This window comes from Osmerus eperlanus, chromosome 24, assembly GCF_963692335.1.
Source record: "Osmerus eperlanus chromosome 24, fOsmEpe2.1, whole genome shotgun sequence".
Taxonomy (NCBI): Eukaryota; Metazoa; Chordata; class Actinopteri; order Osmeriformes; family Osmeridae; genus Osmerus; species Osmerus eperlanus.
Genome location: NC_085041.1, coordinates 911,817 through 934,696, shown reverse-complemented (window position 1 = coordinate 934,696; position 22,880 = coordinate 911,817). Strand labels below are relative to the sequence as shown.

Genomic DNA, 22,880 nt, shown 5'->3' with positions numbered 1-22,880 from the left:
TCAGTGTGTGTAAAAAACCTGCTTTGCATCCGAGGTGTCTCAGCTGTACAGAGCAGCAGCCCAGAGAAGCAGCCCAGAGAAGCAGCCCAGAGCAGCAGCCCAGAGCAGCAGCCCAGAGAAGCAGCCCAGAGCAGCAGCCCAGAGAAGCAGCCCAGAGCAGCAGCCCAGAGAAGCAGCCCAGAGCAGCAGCCCAGAGAAGCAGCCCAGAGCAGCAGCCCAGAGCAGCAGCCCAGAGAAGCAGCCCAGAGCAGCAGCCCAGAGCAGCAGCCCAGAGAAGCAGCCCAGAGAAGCAGCCCAGAGCAGCAGCCCAGAGCAGCAGCCCAGAGCAGCAGCCCAGAGCAGCAGCCCAGAGCAGCAGAGGAACTGGGAGCGCTGTGTCAGCTAATGTTTACTGAGAAGGTGATCTATGACTGGCTGCTGTGTGTCGGCCAACACCTCACGCCAGAGGACCATGAAACAGAGCATGACTAAGACCAGCCAGGCTGGTAGCATGTCGTTTAGACTGTGTGTGTGTGTGCTTGGCAGTGTGTCTGTGCATTTATTTGTATTTATACTGACAAAAAATGTATCACGGACAAGCAATAATAGCGTTTTCATAGTGTTATATGGCATTATAAGCTGTGTACGAGGCAGATGGAGGCACCCTTCTAACCTGTCTGACTGACACCTGTTTGTCTGACATACCGGTCTACCTGATACACCAAAAGGAGATTGTGAAGCTGTCTGGTTTAGCTGTCTGTCTGTCTGGTCTACGGGGGGTTCAATGACAGAACAGGAGGTGCCATCAGACAACCGTTCTGAAAGTGGGGTGTCTTCACAAGAACACAGAAACATCAACAGATATAGTGAGCCTGGTCAGTGCTGGGCGAGCTGAAGACCCTGCCTGGATCACAGCGCCTGTGAGACACGCCTAGTGTGCATGCAGGTTACAAGGGAGAGAGAGAACAGAGAGAGAGAGAGAGAGAGAGAGAGACAGTCAGTGAGAGATAGGAACGAGAGGTGGGGGAAGAGACTGAGAGAGAGAGAGAGAGAGAGAGACAAGGATGGAAAGAGAGATGGGGGAGTTAGAGACAGAGACTGTGAGAGGGAGAGAGAGGGAAAGAGGGGGAGAGATGGAGGGAGACAGAGAGGGGAGAGAGAGAGAGGGGAGAGAGGGAGAGACAGAGGGAGGGGGAAGCCTGAGGGCAGAGCAGCAGAGGTCAGGAGGGTGTCAGGGTTCAGAGGTCAGTGGTGGCCTTGGCGGTCAGAGCCTGGATTCGGCTGGTGTTGCAATTCTTGCAGAGAACGTGTCCGTCCAGCGGGTAACAGCCCTGGTTATCCCCCTCCGACAGCAGGCCCCCGCAGTCCTGCAGCACACACACACACACTATCACTACAGGTTCTTACAAACCCACACTCATACAGAAGCTAACAAACACAACCCCCTCCCCCCCCACACACACACACACACACACACCTCGCAGCGGTAGCACTGCACGTGGAAGTCTCGGTCGAGCGCCACGATGCGGACGGTCTCCTCCTGGCCGGGGGCGGGCATGATGGGTCCAGAGCACACACAGCAGCGCGGGGCGAACTTCCTGTGGAGACAGGAAACAGGAAACGCATCACTCCCTCACACAGACACAACACCTCACCCACCATCTAGCCCCTGGCTGTGATTCATATAACCCTCACTGGAAGGTTCCTACAAAGTCTTGTAAGGCTTTTGAGGTCACGCCACACTGAAGTTCATACTCTAACATCCTACAGGTTCATGTCTAAGATGTTTAAGATCCTAGATGTTTAAGTGTAGCATCCTAGATGTTTAAGATCCTAGATGTGATCCTAAAGGCTGTCTCACTCTCAGCTTCTAGAAGTCTGACAGAGAAAGCTGTCCTGAGAGGAGGAACAGGTATCTCTAACAACGTGCTCTCACAGGAAGTGAGATCAGGTTTCATCTCGTATCAGGTGACGAGAGCTGAGCTCCACCGCACCACTTCCTCCTCGACCTCCTCGCTGCCATTGGCTGAGAATCAGGAAGTGAGTTGGCGTGTTGGTTTTGGAGTCCACCGCCAGGCAGGTGAGGGGAACGAGAAGCTGTTCCTCGAGATACAAAGGCTGCTTTGTTGAGGTTTTCCTCGTCATGAGAGTTACAGCTTTCTACACTACTGCTACCCTGCTGTTGAGATGGCAAAAGTACACACACCCTTTAGGAGAGGAGAGAAGATGAGAGGGGAGAGAGGAGAGAGAGGAGAGATGAGAGGGGAGAGAGGAGAGAGAGGAGAGATGAGAGGGGAGAGAGGAGAGGAGAGAGGGGAGAGAGGAGAGGAGAGAGGAGAGAGGTGAGGGGAGAGAGGAGAGGAGAGAGGAGAGGAGAGAGGAGAGAGGAGAGGAGAGGGGAGAGGAGAGAGGAGAGGAGAGAGGAGAGGAGAGAGGTGAGGGGAGAGAGGAGAGGAGAGAGGAGAGGAGAGAGGAGAGGAGAGAGGAGAGAGGAGAGGAGAGGGGAGAGAGGAGAGGGGAGAGAGGAGAGAGGAGAGGGGAGAGAGGAGAGTGAAGGGGAGAACAGAGAAGCCAAAAACTTTTTTTTCCAAAATTTCGAAAATATTTCTTCAACCTTTATAACCTTTTTTTTTTGTAAATATTTCTTAAACCTTTTGAAACCTTTGTTTCCACACAAAACACTAAGGTTTCTAGTTTTTTCATGTCCTACTTATACTACATCTCTTACTAATACTACTAAACAATACTTTACTCAATGTACTACTAATGCTGTACTAGCTGTGCTACTGCTACTCCCGGTGTTCCTGGCCGGCTCACTTGTGGAAGTCCTCTATGCAGTGGATGTGGTTGGCAGCGTCCACGGTGAAGGGGATGCCGTCCAGGCTGCGCTGGCACACCACGCAGGTGAAGCAGTGGGGGTGGTAGGCCTTCCCTGTGGCCCGCAGGATGCGCTCCATGATGGGCTTGCTGCAGATGGTGCAGGCCTCTAGGGTGTTCTGAAAGGAGGACAAACACACACACACAGGCAAGGTGAGGACACTGTGATATTAGAAATATCCGCAAGTATAGTTGGACAAAAACATTGAGCAGCATGTCAAGCTGGCCAGCCCAGTCCATCCCTGCCCATCCCAGCCCTCTCTCACCAGCCTGTCCTCAAATGCCCCCCTGAGCTCTGATCTGATTAGCAGTTTCCTCAAACACAAGCACAGTCATTCCTCACCCCCCCCCCCCCCCCCCCCTCACTCAACCCCCCAACATTGAACCCCAGAGCTGAGCTGTAAATATTTCAATTTCTGATGACTGCAGGCTTTCTGCGTCCAGTATCTGGGCAGAGGGCCTGGGGGCGGGGGCGTACATGAGGGGCAGAGATGGGGGGGGGACTGACTTATCGGTGGCATCTCTCTTCCTGATATCTACCGGGAGACGGCATTCGTTATTCCAATATTTCATAAATAACGATTGGCTCTCCAAACAGCAATGCAATTACGGGGGAAGGGGGCGGTGAGGGGAGGGGGGTCTGATCCATGGAGGGGTCTGATGTGCCTGTATGAGGAGGGACAGCATGGTTCACTCAGTTGAGGCATTTCCTGGATCTCTGCCTCTCAGCCATGTCACCCCCCCCCCCCCCGCGCCAGTCCTCTCCCCCCCGGCAGGGAGCCATGCTTGGCAGCTCAAGGCTCAGATCTTCCTAGAGGCTGGCGGTGGTGGTGGCGGTTCGCCACAGTGTTTTCCAAACAGAGCAACACCGTGCTGTCTCCCCCCTGTCCCCCCTACAGCCTCCCTAACCCTAACCCTATCCCTAACCCTAACCCTATCCCTAACCCTATCCCTAACCCTAACCCTATCACCCCTCCTCCACCCATCTCCCCCACACACACACACACACACACAGCCAGAGGTAAAGCTAACACACACACACGAGCTAACACGCACACACACACAACGTGAGGTTAGGCTGCAGAGAGAAAACACACACACACACACTCACGCTCTAACATTTACAGTCTATATACTGTCGAGCTGGGAGGTTTAACTGGCTGCGTTTCATGGACGCTGCAACATCAAGCCGTCCTGACATCAGCCTGTGTGTCCTGCGTGACCCGTGGAGGGTCGGCTGGGGTCGCTGGGAGGAGGGGGGGAGAGGAGGCATGACTGGAGGGGCACGGCAGTAATAAACTATACAAAAGAAGAAGAGAAGAAGCAAGAGTAAATGGGCCGTTTCTTCAAAGCACTCCTGGATAGACCGTCTTTCACGAGAAGCATGCGTGCAGAGGAACTCTCCTGCTTCTGAAAGACTTTAATACAAGTAAACATTATTCCCATAGCAACGTTTGTGTATAAACAATGTCCATATCGCAATCCTACTCAATCCTGGAAGCAGAATAGAGCTCTTAATGAGCTTGCTGCTCTGAGCCCTCAAGGTTCGCCTCTCTCCTCCTCTCCCTCTCTCCTCCTCTCCCTCTCTCCTCCTCTCATCCTGACTAGACACAGAGAGACAGAGAGAGGGGGAGGGAAAGAGAGAGGGAGAAAATTAGAGAGAGATCAAGACAGAGAGAAAATTAGAGAGATAGACAGGGGGATAGAGAGAGAGATTGTAGAGAAAGACAGATATAGAAAAGTAGAGAGTGATAAAGACAGAGAGAGTGGGATAGAGAGGCAGAAGAACATGAGAGAGATAGAGAGGGAGAAACAGAAATGGAAAGACATTTATAAAGAAAGGAAAAATTAGAAAGGGAAATTGTGCGAGTGTGTGTGTGAGTGTGTGTGTGTATGTAGCATGTTTCCATGGTGTGTGAGAGGTCAACACCTTCAACGAAGGCTGCGTTTCCAGGGGCGTGTTGTGCAGTGCCTTGCCTGAGGGAATACCTAGTGCTTGTTTAGCTTAAGTAGAGCTTCTGAATCAGACATCAGCTTCTGAATCAGACATCTTCCTGATCATTAGAACCAGCAATTAAACACAACATTCCTCTTCTGCTCTCCTTGACAGACCGACAAACATGTCCCCTCAAATTATTCCTCAATTGTTCAAATTACAATACAGCGATGTTTCTGGTGAACGCAAGTCCATGTTGTGTGTGTCAACAGCAGCTCCAGGACAGACAGAAACACCCTGTCCTGTTTCAGAAACACAACAGCAGCTCCAGGACAGACAGAAACACCCTGTCCTGTTTCAGAAACACAACAGCAGCTCCAGGACAGACAGAAACACCCTGTCCTGTTTCAGAAACACAACAGCAGCCGTGTGGGGCAGAAACACAAGACTGCCGTGGAGGCAGGGTGATTTACACAGCTGGGACTTGTGGCGGTTAATAACTTCTAAAGATGGTTTAGAAACATCTGCATGAACCTCTAGCTGTGGAGTTGGAGAGAGAGAGCGAGGGAGAGAGGGAGCGAACCAGAGAGAGAATGTAGTGGAAAAAGAGACAGAGAAGACAGAAGGAGAAAGAGAGAGAGCAGAGTGAGAGAGAGAAAGAGAGAGAGGGAGCTGTCCACTAGAGGGCTGTATCTGTCTGTAGATGTTGCAGGTATCTGTTCTGCTTTTTAAATGTATTCAAGCAGGAGCATTTCTTCAGCCTTGTACACATCTCTAAGTGTTCGCCCAGAAGGCTAAACACACATCTAGGCAGATGAGGTGGAGGGAATTTAGGTCATCCAGCCTCTTGGTAAACTAAGGTTGAGCGGAGTGCGTTAAAGTCAATTGTGGCCCCTTGCCTTTCTCTCCCAGCTCTTTTCAATATCCTTTTTGTGTGCACCAGCGCCCAGCGCACACCGCCCAGCTCCCCTCCACCCCTCCACTCCTCCACCCCTCCACTCCTCCATCCCTCCACCCCTCCACTCCTCCTTCCCTCCACCCCTCCACTCCTCCATCCCTCCACCCCTCGACCCTCCGCCCCTCCATCCCTCCACTCCTCCATCCCTCCACCCCTCCACTCCTCCATCCCTCCACCCTCCGCCCCTCCATCCCTCCACCCCTCCACTCCTCCACCCCTCCACCCTCCGCCCCTCCATCCCTCCGCCCCTCCATCCCTCCGCCCCTCCATCCCTCCGCCCCTCCACTCCTCCATCCCTCCACCCCTCCGCCCCTCCATCCCTCCACTCCTCCATCCCTCGCCCCTCCGCCCCTCCATCCCTCCGCCCCTCCACTCCTCCACCCTCCACCCCTCACCCCTCCGCGGTTCAGACGCCGAACTGCAAACAACATTTGACACAGCTGTCTGCCGGGATAAAGAGAGCGACGGAGAGCGAGGGACGGGGGTGGAGGGTCGGCCACGCACGCAGCTCACTCGCCCTGCACACCTTCTGTCTGAGAGAGGAGGGAGAGGAGGGAGGGAGATCGAAGGAGGGAGGGAGAGGGAGGGAGAATGAGAAGTATTTGAGAAGTTTACTTGACTCACCACTGCACAACAACCATGCTTCTCAAACGTGCTCAGATGATTCAATCCAGGGATTACAGCCTCCTCCTAATCTTTCTCCTCCCCCCATCCCCTCCCCCCTCCTCCTCTCCAACCCCCTCTCCTCTCCCCTCCTCCTCTCCTTTCCTCTCCAACCCCCTCCTCCTCTCCTCTCCTCCCCTCCCCCTCCTCCTCTCCTCCCCTCCCCTCTCCTCCTCTCCTCTCCTCCACCCTCCTCTCCTCCACCCTCCTCTCCTCCACCCTCCTCTCCCTGTCTGAGCTGTACGAGGGCAGGGCAGGCTGAAGAGGCACACCAGGTGGAACACACCAGCTTCACCTGTCTGACAGACAGACCCACGTCCGAGTCACGCAAACACACTGTCTCTCTCCGAGGACAGTAATGGGCCAATCATTCAGAATAGCCTCCGATTCTCTTAGTTTAGTCGCTTAATCTCCTCGGAAATTGGAAACCGGACTGGCGTATTGGAAGCGACGGTGATTCCAGACGCGTCACCAAGGAAACGCTCTTTGTGTTTCTGCTGTCCAGCAGTGGAGCACTAGCGTGGCGGGGTAGCGTGGGCGTGCCAGCCAGGTGAGGCTGATACAGACCTGAGACAGCCCTGCTCACCTGTCTGTCTACCAGTCTGCCTGTCTGTCTACCAGTCTGACTGTCTGCCTGTCTGTCTGTCTGTCTGTGATTCACCAGTGCTCTCTCCTTCTATGTCTGTCTGCCTGTTTGCCTGCCTGTCTGTCTGTGATTCACCAGTGCTCTCTCCTTCTATGTCTGTCTGCCTGTTTGCCTGCCTGTCTGTCTGTGATTCACCAGTGCTCTCTCTCCTTCTATGCCTGCCTGCTCCTGCAGTCTGGTCCACGGGCCACGCTCACGGCCACAGCAACATGGGTCTGACTGTCATAGTGCGTTATTAAAACACCATCGTCACAACATAACAATGTTACATAAATCCCCCAAGGGTACGCCCTCCAGGGTCCGGCTTAATGCAATCAATGATGCCTGTTTACATGTTCACAGAGACAGAGGGATGTGTGTGTGTGTGTGTGAGAGAGAGAGCGACAGAGAGAGAGGGTGTGAGTGAGAGAGAGTGTGAGTGTGTATGTGCATGAGTGAGTGAGAGAGGGAGAGTGTGTGTGTGTGAGTGAGAGTGTGTCAGTGTGTTAGTGAGAGTGTTTGTGTATGTGTGAGAGAGAGAGGTTGTGTGTGTGTGTGTGTGAGAGAGTGTCAGTGTGTGAGTGAGTGAGAGTGTGTTTGTGTGTGTGTGAGAGAGAGAGAGATGGAGAGAGAGGGTGTGTGTGTGAGAGAGTGAGAGAGAGGAAGAGAGAGAGGGAGTGTGTGTGTGAGAGAGAGAGAGAGAGAGAGAGAGGGAGTGTGTGTGTGAGAGAGAGAGAGAGAGAGAGAGGGAGTGTGTGAGAGAGAGAGAGAGAGAGAGAGAGAGAGAGAGAGAGAGAGAGAGAGGGAGTGTGTGTGTGTGAGAGAGAGAGAGAGAGAGACAGAGAGAGAGAGAGAGAGAGAGAGAGAGAGAGAGAGAGAGAGAGAGAGAGAGAGAGAGAGAGAGAGAGAGAGAGAGGAGAGGGTGTGTGTGTGAGAGAGAGGCAGGGTGTGTGTGTGAGAGAGAGAGGCAGAGTGTGTGTGTTAGAGAGAGAGAGAGAGAGAGAGAGAGAGAGAGAGAGAGAGAGGGAGAGGGTGTGTGTGTGAGAGAGAGAGGCAGAGTGTGTGTGTGAGAGAGAGAGAGAGAGATAGAGAGGGTGTGAGTGTGTGTATCTTAAGGCCCTAACCCTGGTAGCTTCCATATCTTCTCCAGGAAGCAGTGTCCTTGAAGCACCAGGAGAGGAGCTCCCAGAGGGAACACTTGTGACAGCCGCCTCTCCCCCAGACCAGCAAGAGACCAGAGAGTGTGTGTGTGTGTGAGAGTGTGGGTGTGTCTCTGGGTGTGTGTGACTGGACCAGAGAGTGTGTGTGTGTGTGAGAGTGTGGGTGTGTCTCTGGGTGTGTGTGACTGGACCAGAGAGTGTGTGTGTGTGTGTGTGGGTGTGTCTCTGGGTGTGTGTGTGTATATGTGTATTTTTGGCTGTGTGTGAATCCATGTTCTTAATACTGATCATTGTACTGTACACGCACACCCGCGCGCACACACAAACAAAACTACATTAGCACTCACATACACACACACACATATGCACACACCCACATTCAAAAACACACACATAATTGTCTGGGAGAGAGTCAGGAGAAACACTAAGAACTAGCAATCCTCCTCACGCAAGCGCTGTCTAATTGGCTCGCTCCTTTGAGGAATTAGACTGGAGTTAATCACGTCTGAATATACAGAAGTCAATTAGAAGTGTGCTAGCTAATGCAGACAGCCATGAATATTTGATGTCCGAGTCAGCAGAAAGCGTAGAGCCGGCGTGCGATGCTAAGAGCTCTTCAGACGAGGAGCAACACGAGGGCGGGCGTACCTGCCAACCCCACTCACGCCGCATCCAGCTCCCAGCATGCAGTGCGGCTGCGCGGAGAGCTCCCAGGCAAGGACCAGTGTAAAGCACTGAACCAATCAGAGCCCAACATCCCTTTGTCTCTCCTGCTGCCTCTGATTCTACCTCTACTGCCTCTGATTCTACCTCTGCTGCCTCTGGATCTGCCGCCTCTTCTGCTGCCTCTGCAGCCTCTGTCCAGCAGGTCGTCAGAATCTGCTTCAATTACCAGCCGGGCCTGGAGGGGACGGCTCTTAACGAGCCAATTAAGACTAATTAGGATTTCCTGCCGGTGATTAAGATCCCTGGCCGTGGCGATGCCCGCCTGGCTGGCAGGAGAGGCAGATAGAGGCGACGGGGGCCGGGGGCACCCTGGACACGGCCAGCTCTGCCCTCTATGTGTGTAATTAACCCCTGTGCCTCGTCGCCACGGTGCCCAGACTCTTCAAAGCAGCCGTGGCGACGGGAGATGAGAGAGAGTTGTTTTGCCGTGGCGCAGATCTCCGGGGAAACAACAGGCCTCGCCTCAGACGAGGTCCCGCCGAGAGGAAATTGTTCGTTGTTGTCGAGGTAACGACTTTAAATGGAGCTGGGTGAAGAATAGATTTATTTTTTCTCTCTCTCCTTTCTTTTTCTTTTCTCTCGATCACCTCGATTCTCTGTTGAAGAGGCTTGGAGAGGCGCTGTGCCAGGTCACATGACAGGTCACATGGCAGAATGAGCCTGTACGGTCTGGGGGAGGTGTAGGACGGATGGAGACTATCCAGACATGTGTCTCCCCTTCCTGTACCGTATGAATCGGCATGTTCCTCCCTTGATCCTACCTCAACCCTGTCTTCAACAGCAACCACTATTTTGAGCGCTGCTCCAAAGTGGAAAACAGGTTTGAACTTTGACTTGCGTGGGTGTTAGAGACACAAAGCACGATCAGTTCAACCAGAATAAAAGCGACTGCCAGCGACCTCTGACCTCCCTCCAACCCTGGTACAACCCTGTAACCAGACACACGAGCTGCCAGGAAACAGACCAGAGATCTGATGTCATGTCCTGTCTGACAAGAAAGTCTTAGGAATGGTACCCAACCTACCTCTGCTGTCCTGCTAACCCTGCTAGCCTGCTAACCCTGCTAGCCCTGCTAACCCTGCTAGCCCTTCTATCCCTGCTAGCCCTGCTAACCTTGCTATCCCTGTTAGCCCTGCTATCCCTGCTAGCCCTGCTAACCCTGCTATCCCTGCTAGCCCTGCTAGCCCTGCTAGCCCTGCTAACCCTGCTATCCCTGCTATCCCTGCTAGCCCTGCTAACCCTGCTATCCCTGCTATCCCTGCTAGCCCTGCTAACCCTGCTATCCCTGCTATCCCTGCTAGCCCTGCTAACCCTGCTATCCCTGCTATCCCTGATAGCCCTGCTAACCCTGCTATCCCTTCTAGCCCTCTAGGAGAGACATCCGTCAAGGGCTCGGACATCATCTGCTCTGAGGGTACAAAGGGAGGGTGATTGGCGAGATGATAAATTTTGTGACATGAGATCTTGCCGAGGGGACCTTGACCACAGAGCAGAACAAACCGTCTCCCGAACCACTCCCAGGCAGAAGCTGTTCCTAAATATTGATGTTGAGGAGCAAACACGTGTGGAGCTGGGAGCTACGAGGGAAACACTGACACTCTTCTCTCTGGACACACAAGCAGACAAAGTGCAGCGCTCATTCTGTGGAGTCGCTAGGAGCAGAAGAGAGCCGGGGTCATGGGTCAGGGCCGGGGTCATAGTTTTAATCTGTGTCTTTCACTGTAGAGGGAGGTTATTCATGGACACACAATGCTGAGACAAGGAGTTTAAACAGTAAACACACACACACAGCTTGCTGAGTGGTGTATGGTACATGCACATATACACAGACACCCAATTATGCAATCTCTCTCTTTCTCTCTCTCTCACTCACACACACACACACACACACACACACACACACACACACACACACACACACACACACACACACACAGCTCCAATCTCATCAGGTGTGTAAACCCGGAAGGGGGCGTGTCCACAGGGACCCCAGGGAGCTGCTTTACATCAGGAAGAGAGAACAATGATCGCCTGATGCTGTCGTCACGCCAACCAGATTAGACACCACTTTATGCAAAGTGCGGCATTAACAGAACGTCCGTGAGGTGTCATCAGCATCGCGCTGCTTCACACAGACACAGATAAGACCTAGGAGGTAGCCTGCAGGCCTGACCCGCCTCCTCTGCCCTCCTCTCATCTCCCCCAGGAAGTAGATAAGAGAGAGATCAGAGGAGGGTGAGGTCATCCACGTTACTGAAAGGATCACCTCTGGCTCTCCTGCTGGAAGGAGATGGCTCCATGAGGAGCTGGAGGGCTTTCACGAGGAGATGCAAAACTTCCGGATAAAGAGCCTCAGATTTCCTCCTCTGATACATGAGAGAACCAGTACTGGGCTGCAATCACTGTGACACACACAACGTAATCCTGCAATTCTTGGCGATCCGTTAAATTTGTTTTGCATGACGTGATCTCAGGTTTGATTTCGGATGCAAACTTTTCCCAGGCAGCTTGTGTGAAGTTGTCAGGTCTCTGTGCACTGACTGTATCTGTCCAACCCTTTACTCCAACCCTGTCACAGAGGGCCTCACACACGCTCACAGAACGCCACCTAAACCCTCAAAGAACTCCTTGCAACAACCAGTAACACTGGAGGTTCCCTATAGGACGGGAGGTTCCCTATAGGACGGGAGGTTCCCTATAGGATGGGAGGTTCCCCATAGGACGGGAGGTTCCCTATAGAAGTCACAGGGTGACCTCCCCCCCTCCCATCCCCATGGGAACAAGCTACGGCTTCTCTAATCGTACAGAGGCGCACGACCCTGAGGACGAGAAGAAAGAAGAAATTACTTTCATTAAGAAATTCAGATTTTCCCCCATCCCTTTGATCTGGTGCCAGAAGAACATTTATGCTGATGAAATGCATAAATAAAAGTTCTTAAATTATCCCCTTCCTCTTTCCTGCACATGCTAGGAGAGCTGGAGAACGTCCAGGGTGGACGACACAATCAGACAGAGTGGCTGTGCTGAGGGCTGATTTAGGGGCTGGCCTTGTCCCGGGACTGGGAGGGCAGCCGAGGTGTGTGGTGTACATGTCGTGAGAGACTCGCCACAGCGCTGCGTGTCACCAGGGCGACACAGCGCTGCGTGTCACCAGTCACCAGGGCGACAACACAGTAGCGTCTTTATTTAGTCCAAACAAGAAGACAGACCGCTGGGCAGAGGGCTGGGGTAGTCTGGGCTGGGGTAGTCTGGGCTGGGGTAGTCTGAGCTGGGGTAGTCTGGGCTGGGGTAGTCTGGGCTGGGGTAGTCTGAGCTGGGGTAGTCTGGGCTGGGGTAGTCTGGGCTGGGGTAGTCTGGGCTGGGGTAGTCTGGGCTGGGGTAGTCTGGGCTGGGGTAGTCTGGGCTGGGGTAGTCTGAGCTGGGGTAGTCTGGGCTGGGGTAGTCTGAGCTGGGGTAGTCTGGGCTGGGGTAGTCTGGGCTGGGGTAGTCTGGGCTGGGGTAGTCTGGGCTGGGGTTATGCAAGACCACGTCTCATCATTCACCATAACTTTTCAAATCTTGTCACCCTCATTGCACAATATCTGGCTACAGGAATATAAAACCCCAAAGAAAGTTTTGTAAGAAGCTGAAGAAGTTCCAGAATTAGCAAAACCTCAGAACTGTCTTGCAGTTCTGCAGTTCTGAGACATCTGGCTGTCAAGTCCTCTATCTGGGGTTTATCAGCTGAGGTTTCAACAACACAAGGATGACTTGGGGAGAGAGAGAGGGAGAGAGAGAGGGAGGGGGAGACAGAGCTCTTATTTATGATCCAATCTACAAAGAGAAATCATCCAGTCCCACATTGTAATGGGATGTTCTGCTGGTTACACGTCTGTCTGCCTGTATCAGACCATCTCCACGACAACCAGGCTTCAGCACAGACTGAGGAACCTGGCCTGGTACCTCAGCACACAACCCTGCCAGTCCATTGGGGTCTGTCCAAGCTCAGCTCTCCTACCTGGCCTGCAGCTACTGTGGGACCTGCTCTCCTACCTAGGGGGGAGGGAGAGAGGGAGGGAGGGAGTATGGTAGGAGGGAGAGAGGGAGGGAGTATGGTAGGAAGGAGAGAGGGAGTATGGTAGGAAGGAGAGAGGGAGGGAGGGAGTATGGTAGGAGGGAGGGAGGGAGGGAGTATGGTAGGAAGGAGAGAGGGAGGGAGGGAGTATGGTAGGAAGGAGAGAGGGAGGGAGGGAGTATGGTAGGAGGGAGAGAGGGAGGGAGGGAGTATGGTAGGAAGGAGAGAGGGAGGGAGTATGGTAGGAAGGAGAGAGGGAGGGAGGGAGTATGGTAGGAGGGAGAGAGGGAGGGAGTATGGTAGGAAGGAGAGAGGGAGGGAGGGAGTATGGTAGGAAGGAGAGAGGGAGGGAGGGAGTATGGTAGGAAGGAGAGAGGGAGGGAGTATGGTAGGAAGGAGAGAGGGAGGGAGGGAGTATGGTAGGAGGGAGAGAGGGAGTATGGTAGGAAGGAGAGAGGGAGGGAGTATGGTAGGAAGGAGAGAGGGAGGGAGGGAGTATGGTAGGAGGGAGAGAGGGAGTATGGTAGGAAGGAGAGAGGGAGGGAGTATGGTAGGAAGGAGAGAGGGAGGGAGGGAGTATGGTAGGAGGGAGAGAGGGAGAAGGAGAGGGGGAGGGAGGGAGAAGGAGAGGGGGAGGGAGGATGGAGGAGGGAGGGAGGGAGAAGGGGAGGGGGAGGAGGGAGGGAGGGAGGGAGAAGGAGAGGAGGGAGAAGGAGAGGGGGAGGAGGGAGAGGTACTTACGACGTAGCAGGGCTCACAGTAGGCCCTCTTGTCGAGGGCGTAGAAGGGCTTGCCCCGCAGCTTGCTGCCGCAGGTCATACACACGAAACAGTCCACATGAAACACCTGGTCCATGGCTGTGCATCCTGTCCCCTCCCCCACCACGTTCTCACCACAGCAGGCACAGCGTCCTGGGGGAGGGGGGGGGGGAGAGGGGGGGAGAGGGGGGGAGAGGGGAGAGACGGGAGGGGGGTGAAGAAGAGAGAAAAGGGGGGAGAAAACAAAATTAGATTTACTCTCTCTTTCAACAGGTCGGTTTGCTCTCTATGTCTCTCTCCCTCAACCCCTGTCTCTCTCTCCCTTTGTCTCTCTCTCTCTCTCTCTCCTCGTCAGTGTTTCCTGTTCAGCAGGTCGCCGTGGCTTCAAACTGTTCGTTAAACGGTTCTCACGAAAAGACGGTCACCTTCAATAGCACCCTTCTGAACCTGTTCCACGTTTCGTTTTAAAACCTCTTTTAAAACTTTTCATCACATCCTGAACACTGCACCCAATCAACACTGAGGCCTCGTCAGAAGTACTGTTCTTCAGACATGAGCGCCCTCCCTCTGAAGGCTGAAGGATTCTCTAATCAGATCTATCAGTTTACGTCTGATGAAACTGAAGCCTTTTATTAGCATTTTTTTGTAAACCAATGTCAAAGGTACGGACAGTAAAGATGATCACTTCATCTGCGACGTTGGGAGAATCTGAAGGAAGCTCTGTGTGGGTAATGTCCTCGGATAAACACAGCGGTGGAACGATATCAGATTAGATCATCAGCCTTCATCTGCTGGGATGAAGAGAACCCCTGATGACCAGCCGTAACCAGCCCCGCAACAGAGTCGCAACATGAACCAGCCGTAACACAGGGGCCAACAGGAACCAGCCCCGCAACACAGGCATCAACAGGAACCAGCCGTAACACAGGCATCAACAGGAACCAGCCGTAACACAGGCATCAACAGGAACCAGCCCCGCAACACAGTCGCAACAGGAACCAGCCCCGCAACACAGGGGCCAATAGGAACCAGCCGTAATACAGGCATCAACAGGAACCAGCCGTAACACAGGCATCAAGAGGAACCAGCCGTAACACAGGGGCCAACAGGAACCAGCCGTAACACAGGGGCCAACAGGAACCAGCCGTAACACAGGCATCAACAGGAACCAGCCGTAAAACAGGCATCAACAGGAACCAGCCGTAACACAGGCATCAACAGGAACCAGCCGTAACACAGGCATCAACAGGAACCAGCCGTAACACAGGGGCCAACAGGAACCAGCCGTAACACACAATAAGAAATCCGTCCCCGAAGTCAAAGCCCAAATTGATGAGAGCAGAGAGAGAGAGAGAGAAGCCTATGTATTATTGATCAGGCGAGTGAAGTGAAGCGTCACAAACTGTAGTCGCACGCTAATCCTCACGCACCCCTAACTCACTGCGAGGATTAAAAAGACAATGCTGTCACTTAGAGAGAAACTACACACACACGCACCGCGATCACAAACTATCACAAAAGTGTGACACGGCCGACATCTACTTCAAAAAGTCAAGTCTTTTCATGATAAAAGAAAAACTTTGAATGCGCACAATCGCTGTCTTTGTGTCGAGGGCAAAGGGAGATGATGTTATTGCACCAGAAGCAGGAGGATTGCATATTGTTGGACACGGTATTTGGATATCTTTAATTGAGTTGAAGATATCTTTAATTGAGTTGAAGATGTCCCCAACCCAGTGCAAGTTATCTTCAACCCAATTAAAGACGCTAGCAATTTAATTAGCGCTATCTTACAATAATGGGGTTTAGCAAGATATCTTAGAATGTTTTCTTTTTACACATCTAAAGACAGATAGAATCTCACGAAGAAAAAGATGTTTTGAATTAATTGAAGTTTACTTGGGTGGATATTTATTCTCCCTTGCATGTCCTCTGCTTTCTCCGCGATTATAATAGACCCTGCATACCATGCTAACAGAGATGCTAAGGTACTATGCTAACAGAGATGCTAAGGTACTATGCTAACAGAGATGCTAAGGTACTATGCTAACAGATGCTACGGTACTATGTTAACAGAGATACTATGGTACTATGCTAACATTACATTACATTTACATTTAGTCATTTAGCAGACGCTCTTATCCAGAGCGACTTACAGTAAGTACAGGGACATTCCCCCGAGGCAAGTAGGGTGAAGTGCCTTGCCCAAGGACACAACGTTATTTGGCACGGCCGGGAATCAAACCGGCCACCTTCAGATTACTAGCCCGATTCCCTAACCGCTCAGCCACCTGACTCCCTGTCCCTGCTAACAGAGATGCTACGGTACTATGCTAACAGAATGGCGTGTACAGACACACGGATGCTAATCGGGCAGAGACATCAGACAGTCCCATTTCCACAGTCCCACTCAGGGGTCTTCAGATCCCACACAGACAGGAGGTGGGATCAGCATCACCTCAACTCCTCTGTGAGGTACAGCACCAGACTGTCAACCTATAACGTCCTCTAAACGGGACTGCGATTGTTTGTCATTGTTTTGGCAGTTGGAGGAACCGTCTTTGAGGGTGATTTGAAGAGCAGGAGGGGCTACTTGGTGTCATGGAGACACCTCGTCCCAGCGCTGCTACCTAGAGCACAGGGAGGAAGATCACACCAACCAGGGGGGCGTCCCAGGGGATGTGTGGGTTGACGGATTCACAAGCTAGTCACTTCAGAGAGGCAGAGGGGGAGAGAGGGAGGGAGAGAGAGAGGGAGAGAAGAGAGGGGGAGATAGGAAGAGAGAGAAGAGAAAGGGAGAGAGAAGAGAGAAGGGGGAGGGAGAGGGGGGGAGAGAGGGAGAGAGACAGAGGGGGGGGAGAGGGAGAGAGAAGAGAGAGGGAGAAAGAGAGGGGGGGAGAGAGAGAGAAGAGAGAGGGAGAGAGAGAGAGGGGGGGAGAGAGGGATAGAGAAGAGAGAGGGAGAGAGAGAGAGGGGGGGAGAGAGGGAGAGAGAAGAGAGAGGGAGAAAGAGAGGGGGGGAGAGAGAGAGGGGGGGAGAGAGGGAGAGAGAAGAGAGAGGGAGAAAGAGAGGGGGGGAGAGAGTACACCAAGCCTGTTAGTGGCTCCAGATCACAGGCCGTCTTTACTGAGTAGAGGAGAGGAACACGTCCCCCAGGACCACTACTTTAAACAGAAGGAGCACTCTGGAATCCTCTCCCTTCTGGAGGCCTGTGAGGGCTCGTGCCCTCAGGAGCCATTTGTAAGCAGGAACGTGCACACACACACACTGCACACACACGTACTGCACACACACATACTGCACACACACATACTGCACACACACATACTGCACACACACATACTGCACACACACATACTGCACACACACACACACATCCTCCACACAGCTCCTAAACTGCGGGTATTAACCCCTCCTGTCATGGTGTCCACTCTGCTCTCTGTACACATACAAGCAGGGGCAGAGAGACAGTCCTGCATCAGGAACACAACTACTGCTGTCCCAGGGTGCCTCATAATGCCATGGTAACCAGGTCCCCCGCCCAAAACTGTTGTTGACAATGCCGTTCCGATGCAAGGACGCGTCCGTCGCTATGCCGACCTTAAATTCCTGAGATAGCTACGTGTGCTAGCGGGAAAATGTCCTGGTTGCTATACTGGTCGCTAGGTAGGAAGTTTTGTATTTAGGCCTATTTAAACCAATTTAGCCTGGCTGGGGGCTAGCGTCCAGAGAGAGACTTCCTGTCCCAGAGAGACTTCCTGTCCCAGAGAGAGACTTCCTGTCCCAGAGAGACTTCCTGTCCCAGAGAGAGACTTCCTGTCCCAGAGAGACTTCCTGTCCCAGAGAGACTTCCTGTCCCAGAGAGACTTCCTGTCCCAGAGAGAGACTTCCTGTCCATAGAGACTTCCTGTCCCATAGAGACTTCCTGTCCCAGAGAGACTTCCTGTCCCAGAGAGAGACTTCCTGTCCCAGAGAGAGACTTCCTGTCCCAGAGAGAGACTTCCTGTCCCAGAGAGAGACTTCCTGTCCCAGAGAGACTTCCTGTCCCAGAGAGAGACTTCCTGTCCCAGAGAGAGACTTCCTGTCCCATAGCACAGGGAGGGTTCCACAGCAGTTCCCCACCCATTTCTCCAAGGAGACGAGGAGATGAGGGGGGGGGAGGCGGGGGGGGGGGGGGAGGAAGGCGGAGGGCAGGAGGGAGGAATCCTCTAAGTTGCTTTGAAGACATCATGTATGTTAACAGCTCGAGTAGCTCTGTGTCTGACGTTTTTTCACATCAATAATTTTGACGCCTCCGCGTCGGAAATTAGACCTTTCAATTTTGAGACACTCCTTCAAATGACTTCCTGAATAATCCAGGACGGCAATCGAACAGACATTTTATTTATCCCTGTGGAGACCATCCCAAATACTTTCTAACTATTTCAGTTGGGCATGAAGAAGGCATGAAAGGCCCTCTTTTCCCCCGGTTTCTCTAGAGGACCGGGAGAATCTGCAGTCTTAATATCAAAGCTTCAAATAGTTCCTGTATAACTGATAGTGTGACGGGGAGGCTCATTTACACTTTACACTCTCTCTCTCTCTCTTTCTCTTCCTCTCTCTCTCTCTTTCTCTGTCTCTCTGTCTCTCTGTCTCTCTGTCTCTCTTCCTCTCTTCCTCTCTTCCTCTCTTCCTCTCTCCCTCTCTCCCTCTCTCTCTCTCTCTCCTTTCATTCCTCCCTCAGAAGCGTCTTGTCTCTGACATGGAAAGTCAAGAAGGACCGAAGAGAGAGAATCTCTTTAAAAGAAGGAAGCCCGTTCTCACAGAGCTGGGGGAGACATCGACTGGTTAGACACTTTAATTGGATAAAAGGAAAAGATTAAAGAGCCCCTGACTCTGGCCCATAAATAATTGATTTGTAATGTATTTGTAGTGGCAGCGAGACAGTGTTGTTTGGGGATGTTGAGTGGCAGAGCGCTCCACACCTCCCTCCATCTTCCCCTTCTTTGTTTTGCCTCTGCGTGATGTTTGAAAGGAGGAGAGGAGCATACCAGAGGCTCAATTTGATCTTACATCGCTGGAAATCAAAGCTGCGTGTAGCTGGATCGCGGCAGAGAACTTTTTTGAAGGAGACCAAACTTTTCCACACTAAGTTACAATTTTGCGGTTTGAAACCTTTTGAAACCAATGAAAACAAAACCTACGACACTGTGTTAGCTTGTATATAGAACAAACGGGGGTGTGGGGGGGGACACACAACATATTTTTGGGGCTGAAAAGCTTGTTGTTGAAATCCCTGCATGTGAGGGTGAGGTAGCGCTCTTCCCAGTCTGGATGTTGTTTTTCAGGAACAACCGCTGAACGCAACAAGATAAATTAATAAATAACTACACTCGAAAACATTCGTCTCCAAAGCAAATTCAGCTGCAGCGAATTAACCACGCTCTGCTTTGCACGTTTTTCACTAAGCACTGTTTTCAAATACGACCAAGGCTTTCACCCTCTAACGAAAACCCAAAACACAACATTAATTTGTTGTGACAGGTTTTGAAAAGGGACCCAAAAAAGGTACAAAGTCATGATGAATTGTTTACGCTTAATTATGGACGTAAACAAACATCATAGGTCACTGAATGTTTAACAGTAAAGAATAAGTCTGTCTGAACGTATTAGGACTATGACCGCTGGCTACTGAATTGCTAGAAGCCCTAATTTGCGCATTATTTAGTCCCTCTCTCTATCTCACTCTCTCTCCCTCTCTTCCACTCTCCACTTCTCTGCATACCCCCCCGCCTCTCTCTCTCTGTCTCTCTTCCACTGTCCACTTCTCTCCCTATCCCTCTCTCTCTCTCTTTCTCTCTCCATCTTCCTCTCTCTCCCTCTTCCTCTCTCTCTCTCCCTCCCTCTTCCTCTCTCTCCCTCTTCCTCTCTCCCTCTTCCTCTCTTCCTCTCCCTCTTCCTCTCTCTCTTCCTCTCTCTCTCTTCCTCTGTCTCTCTCTCGTGTGTGTGTGTGTTTGGAGGGTGTAGGTTACATGTTTCAAAAACAGGCTGGCAGGAGTGACATGACTGGGTGCCCCAGAGGTGCCAGGGAGGGAGGAGGGGTGGAGGAGGGGGTGGTGGAGAGAGAGGGAGGGAGGAGGGGGTGGTGGAGAGAGAAGGAGGGAGGAGGGGTGGAGGAGGGGGTGGTGGAGAGAGAGGGAGGGAGGAGGGGTGGAGGAGGGGGTGGTGAAGAGAGAGGGAGGGAGGGAGGATGAAAATAGGTGTGTGTGTGTGTGTAATCGTGTAGTCATTGTTTACATGTGTGTGTGTGTGTGTGTGTGTGTACAGTATGAGTGGTGACGTGGTGTTTGTGCGACTATGCTTTAGTGTTGGTACGTGTGCCCTTAGTGTGTGTGTGTGTAGACATCTATTCATTCCTGGGGTCAAACACTCACTAATGAAATCTAGCAACGTGAGTGCCCACAAGCCTCAGCTGGGCCTGCACGCCAGCTGATCTTACAAGCCTCAGTGGAGCTGTCTCAACCAGGCTGGGGAGCAGCGCTGAGGGGGGGGGGGGGGGGGGGGGGAGGGGGAGGAGCCAACCGCACATGAACCAACGCCAGAGAGTAACCTTGCAGGGTGTCCAGGAGGGACTGTAGTCTGAGAGACTAGAGAGCATGGTGGCTCGGTCACCGGGCCAAGATAATTACACTGTAAATGTTCGCGGAGACCCGAAAACACGGGATGTTTTGAGGCGCTCTGCGTGGCGCTCTGAGGCGCACTGCGTGGCGCTAACCTCGCAGACTGAAATAGCAACAAACAATAATTAACGATTCAGAACCCCATTAAAAGGGCAACCCATGTGACCAATTACTAGCGAGTCGATGACATGGTTTTTACGAAAACCACTGTGCTCTCATTCATAAACTAGGCATGATAAATACTGCTCTGCAAGGTTATTAAATCCCTGTGATGAGGGGAAAACTATTCATTGAGTAACTTTAACCAACTTTTCTCTCAAACGAACTGCAGTGCATCCTGAAAAGCTAAGTAGGTTCTCAGAAACGGGGACTCTAAGAATGGCCGAAAAAAAAGCAAAAACAAGCTGTAGTCGTCTGGTCTGGCTGTCTACTAGCACACACACACACACACACACAAAGAGTTTGACTCACACAGTAGCTGTGATTGGTCTTCATAACCACATGCCTCAGCTCCTAGCAGCTGATTGGATGTTGAGATGTGACTTCAGCATGTCATCAGAACAAAGTTAAGTGAATCAGTCAGATACGCTGATGTGAAGTGAGACAGGGAGGGGAGGGGAGGAGAGGAGGAGGAGGGAGTCTTCTAGAGACAGTACAGAGGTTAAACCATTTCACCCTGAAACAAGCTCCTCATGGTATGACACAGACAAGTAGAGGGAAATGTCTAATCACTCTCTTAACAGGTCACTGAGGGCAGCCGAAAAGCTCAAACGCATTCATCCAGAGTATCTGGGACAATGCACAGAGCTGTCTAAACAGAACCGCAGTTACAACATTCACTTTTAAGGAAACCCAGCAGCAGCATCAGAACAAGCTGTGTGATCCCAAACCTCGCCTGACCCAGTTACCCTGTCAGGAGCTGAGAGGACATGCTCTCTGTCTGGGTCTCTCTGAACTGTGTTTCTCTCGTTGTCTATACCTCTGTCTCTCTCTCTCTGTCTCTCTCTCTGTCTCTCTCTGTCTGTCTCTCTCTCTCTGTCTGTCTCTCTCTCTCTCTGTCTCTCTCTGTCTGTCTCTCTCTCTCTCTGTGTCTCTCTCTCTGTCTCTCTCTCTCTCTCTGTGTCTGTCTCTGTGTCTGTCTCTGTGTCTGTCTCTGTGTCTGTCTCTGTGTCTGTCTCTCTCTCTGTCTCTCACACACTCTCTCACTCAGTTCAGTTCAGAATGCTTTATTGGCATGACAGTTCGGGTTGAGCCGTTCAGCACTCTCTCTCTCTCTCTCTCTGATGATTCTGCCTGGCGTCCTGCTTCTGGTTGAAGGGGGTGTAGGGGCCACAGATGGGAGGGTGTTTCTCTACCACCAGACCTAACCCTAACCCTAACCCACCAGACCTAACCCTAACCCTAACCCTAACCTTAACCCTAACCCTAACCCTGCCAGAGGAGAACAGCTTCCTGTTCTCACAGCTCGCCTGCGCTCCGGATGACCGGATGACGTGACGGATGATGACATGGGGAGGAAAGTCTCCCCATTCAGACTCCCCCGATCTTAATCTGCAGCTCTACATCTCAACTAATCAGCTGCTGATCAAAAAGGATCTGTAAGAAGCAGGATTTGGACTTGCGGTGTTACTGTACAAGCTGTGCACACACACACGCACACACACACAGGGATTTGAGAACAGTCTGTCTCGAGGGGTCTCACTAGAGAAGCAGATGATTTGAGGGTAACTTTGACGACACGCTCTCTGGGAATGAAAGTCTGAAAGGAAATCTGTGGTCGTCCTCAGTATCAGCTTCAGTCTCACCCAGAGCTCCTTCACAGGACAGCAGGAGCTCAGAGGGCCTTGAAGCTCACAGGAGCTGTGGTGTGTGTGTGTGTGTGTGCGGACAGAGACTCGGCTTCCTGACATCACAGAGCTGGACGATCACGTTAATTCAGTACAATCAGCACCCCCTGGACCAACCCTAACTCACACTATAACTCCTTAGATTAGAAGCTCATCAAAGAAATTAGAAACACCAATAAAACTTTGTTCCAGTAGAGGACAAAGACCCTGTCCAGGGAGTCAGAGAGAGAGAAAGAGAGAGAGAGAGAGAGAGAGAGGGGGAGTGGAGAGGGAGAGAGGAGGGGGGGAGAGGAGGGGGGGGTGATTGTACCCTTCCCTCTGATGAATCTAGCTAATTACTAACCCTGGGGTCCTGCCCCTCCCCCGCCCACACCACCACAAACAACAGGCAGGCAGAAGAGAGAGAGAGAGAGAGAGAGAGGAGGAGAGAAAGGAGGAGAGAAAGGAAGGGAGAAGGAGAGAGGAGGGCATCTGTGGACCAGGCTGGAGGCTGAAGATGCCAGGAGGAGTGTGTGTGTGTGTGTGTGTGTGTGTGCATCGTGTGAGACATTGGGGAACTACGTCCTACTCCTTCCCCCCACCCCCCTCCTCCTACCCCCCTTCTCACCCTACCCCCCTCCTGAAACTGCCTCTCCCCC

At 52.2% G+C, this 22,880-nt stretch overlaps 1 protein-coding gene across 4 annotated transcripts in view; it reads right to left on the bottom strand.

Moving 5' to 3' along the window:
* Positions 1-219: 219 nt before the first annotated feature.
* lpp (LIM domain containing preferred translocation partner in lipoma) overlaps positions 220-22,880 on the bottom strand; it is a 118,878-nt gene continuing 96,217 nt past the window's right edge. For all 4 annotated transcript variants that reach the window (XM_062450874.1, XM_062450872.1, XM_062450875.1 and 1 more), the window contains 4 exons: positions 13,720-13,889; positions 2,797-2,975; positions 1,457-1,577; positions 220-1,346 (listed from right to left, as the gene is read on the bottom strand). In XM_062450874.1, coding sequence (XP_062306858.1) covers positions 1,218-1,346; positions 1,457-1,577; positions 2,797-2,975; positions 13,720-13,889 — 599 coding nt within the window. In that variant the 3' untranslated portion in view covers positions 220-1,217. The remainder of the gene's footprint in view (positions 1,347-1,456; positions 1,578-2,796; positions 2,976-13,719; positions 13,890-22,880) is intronic.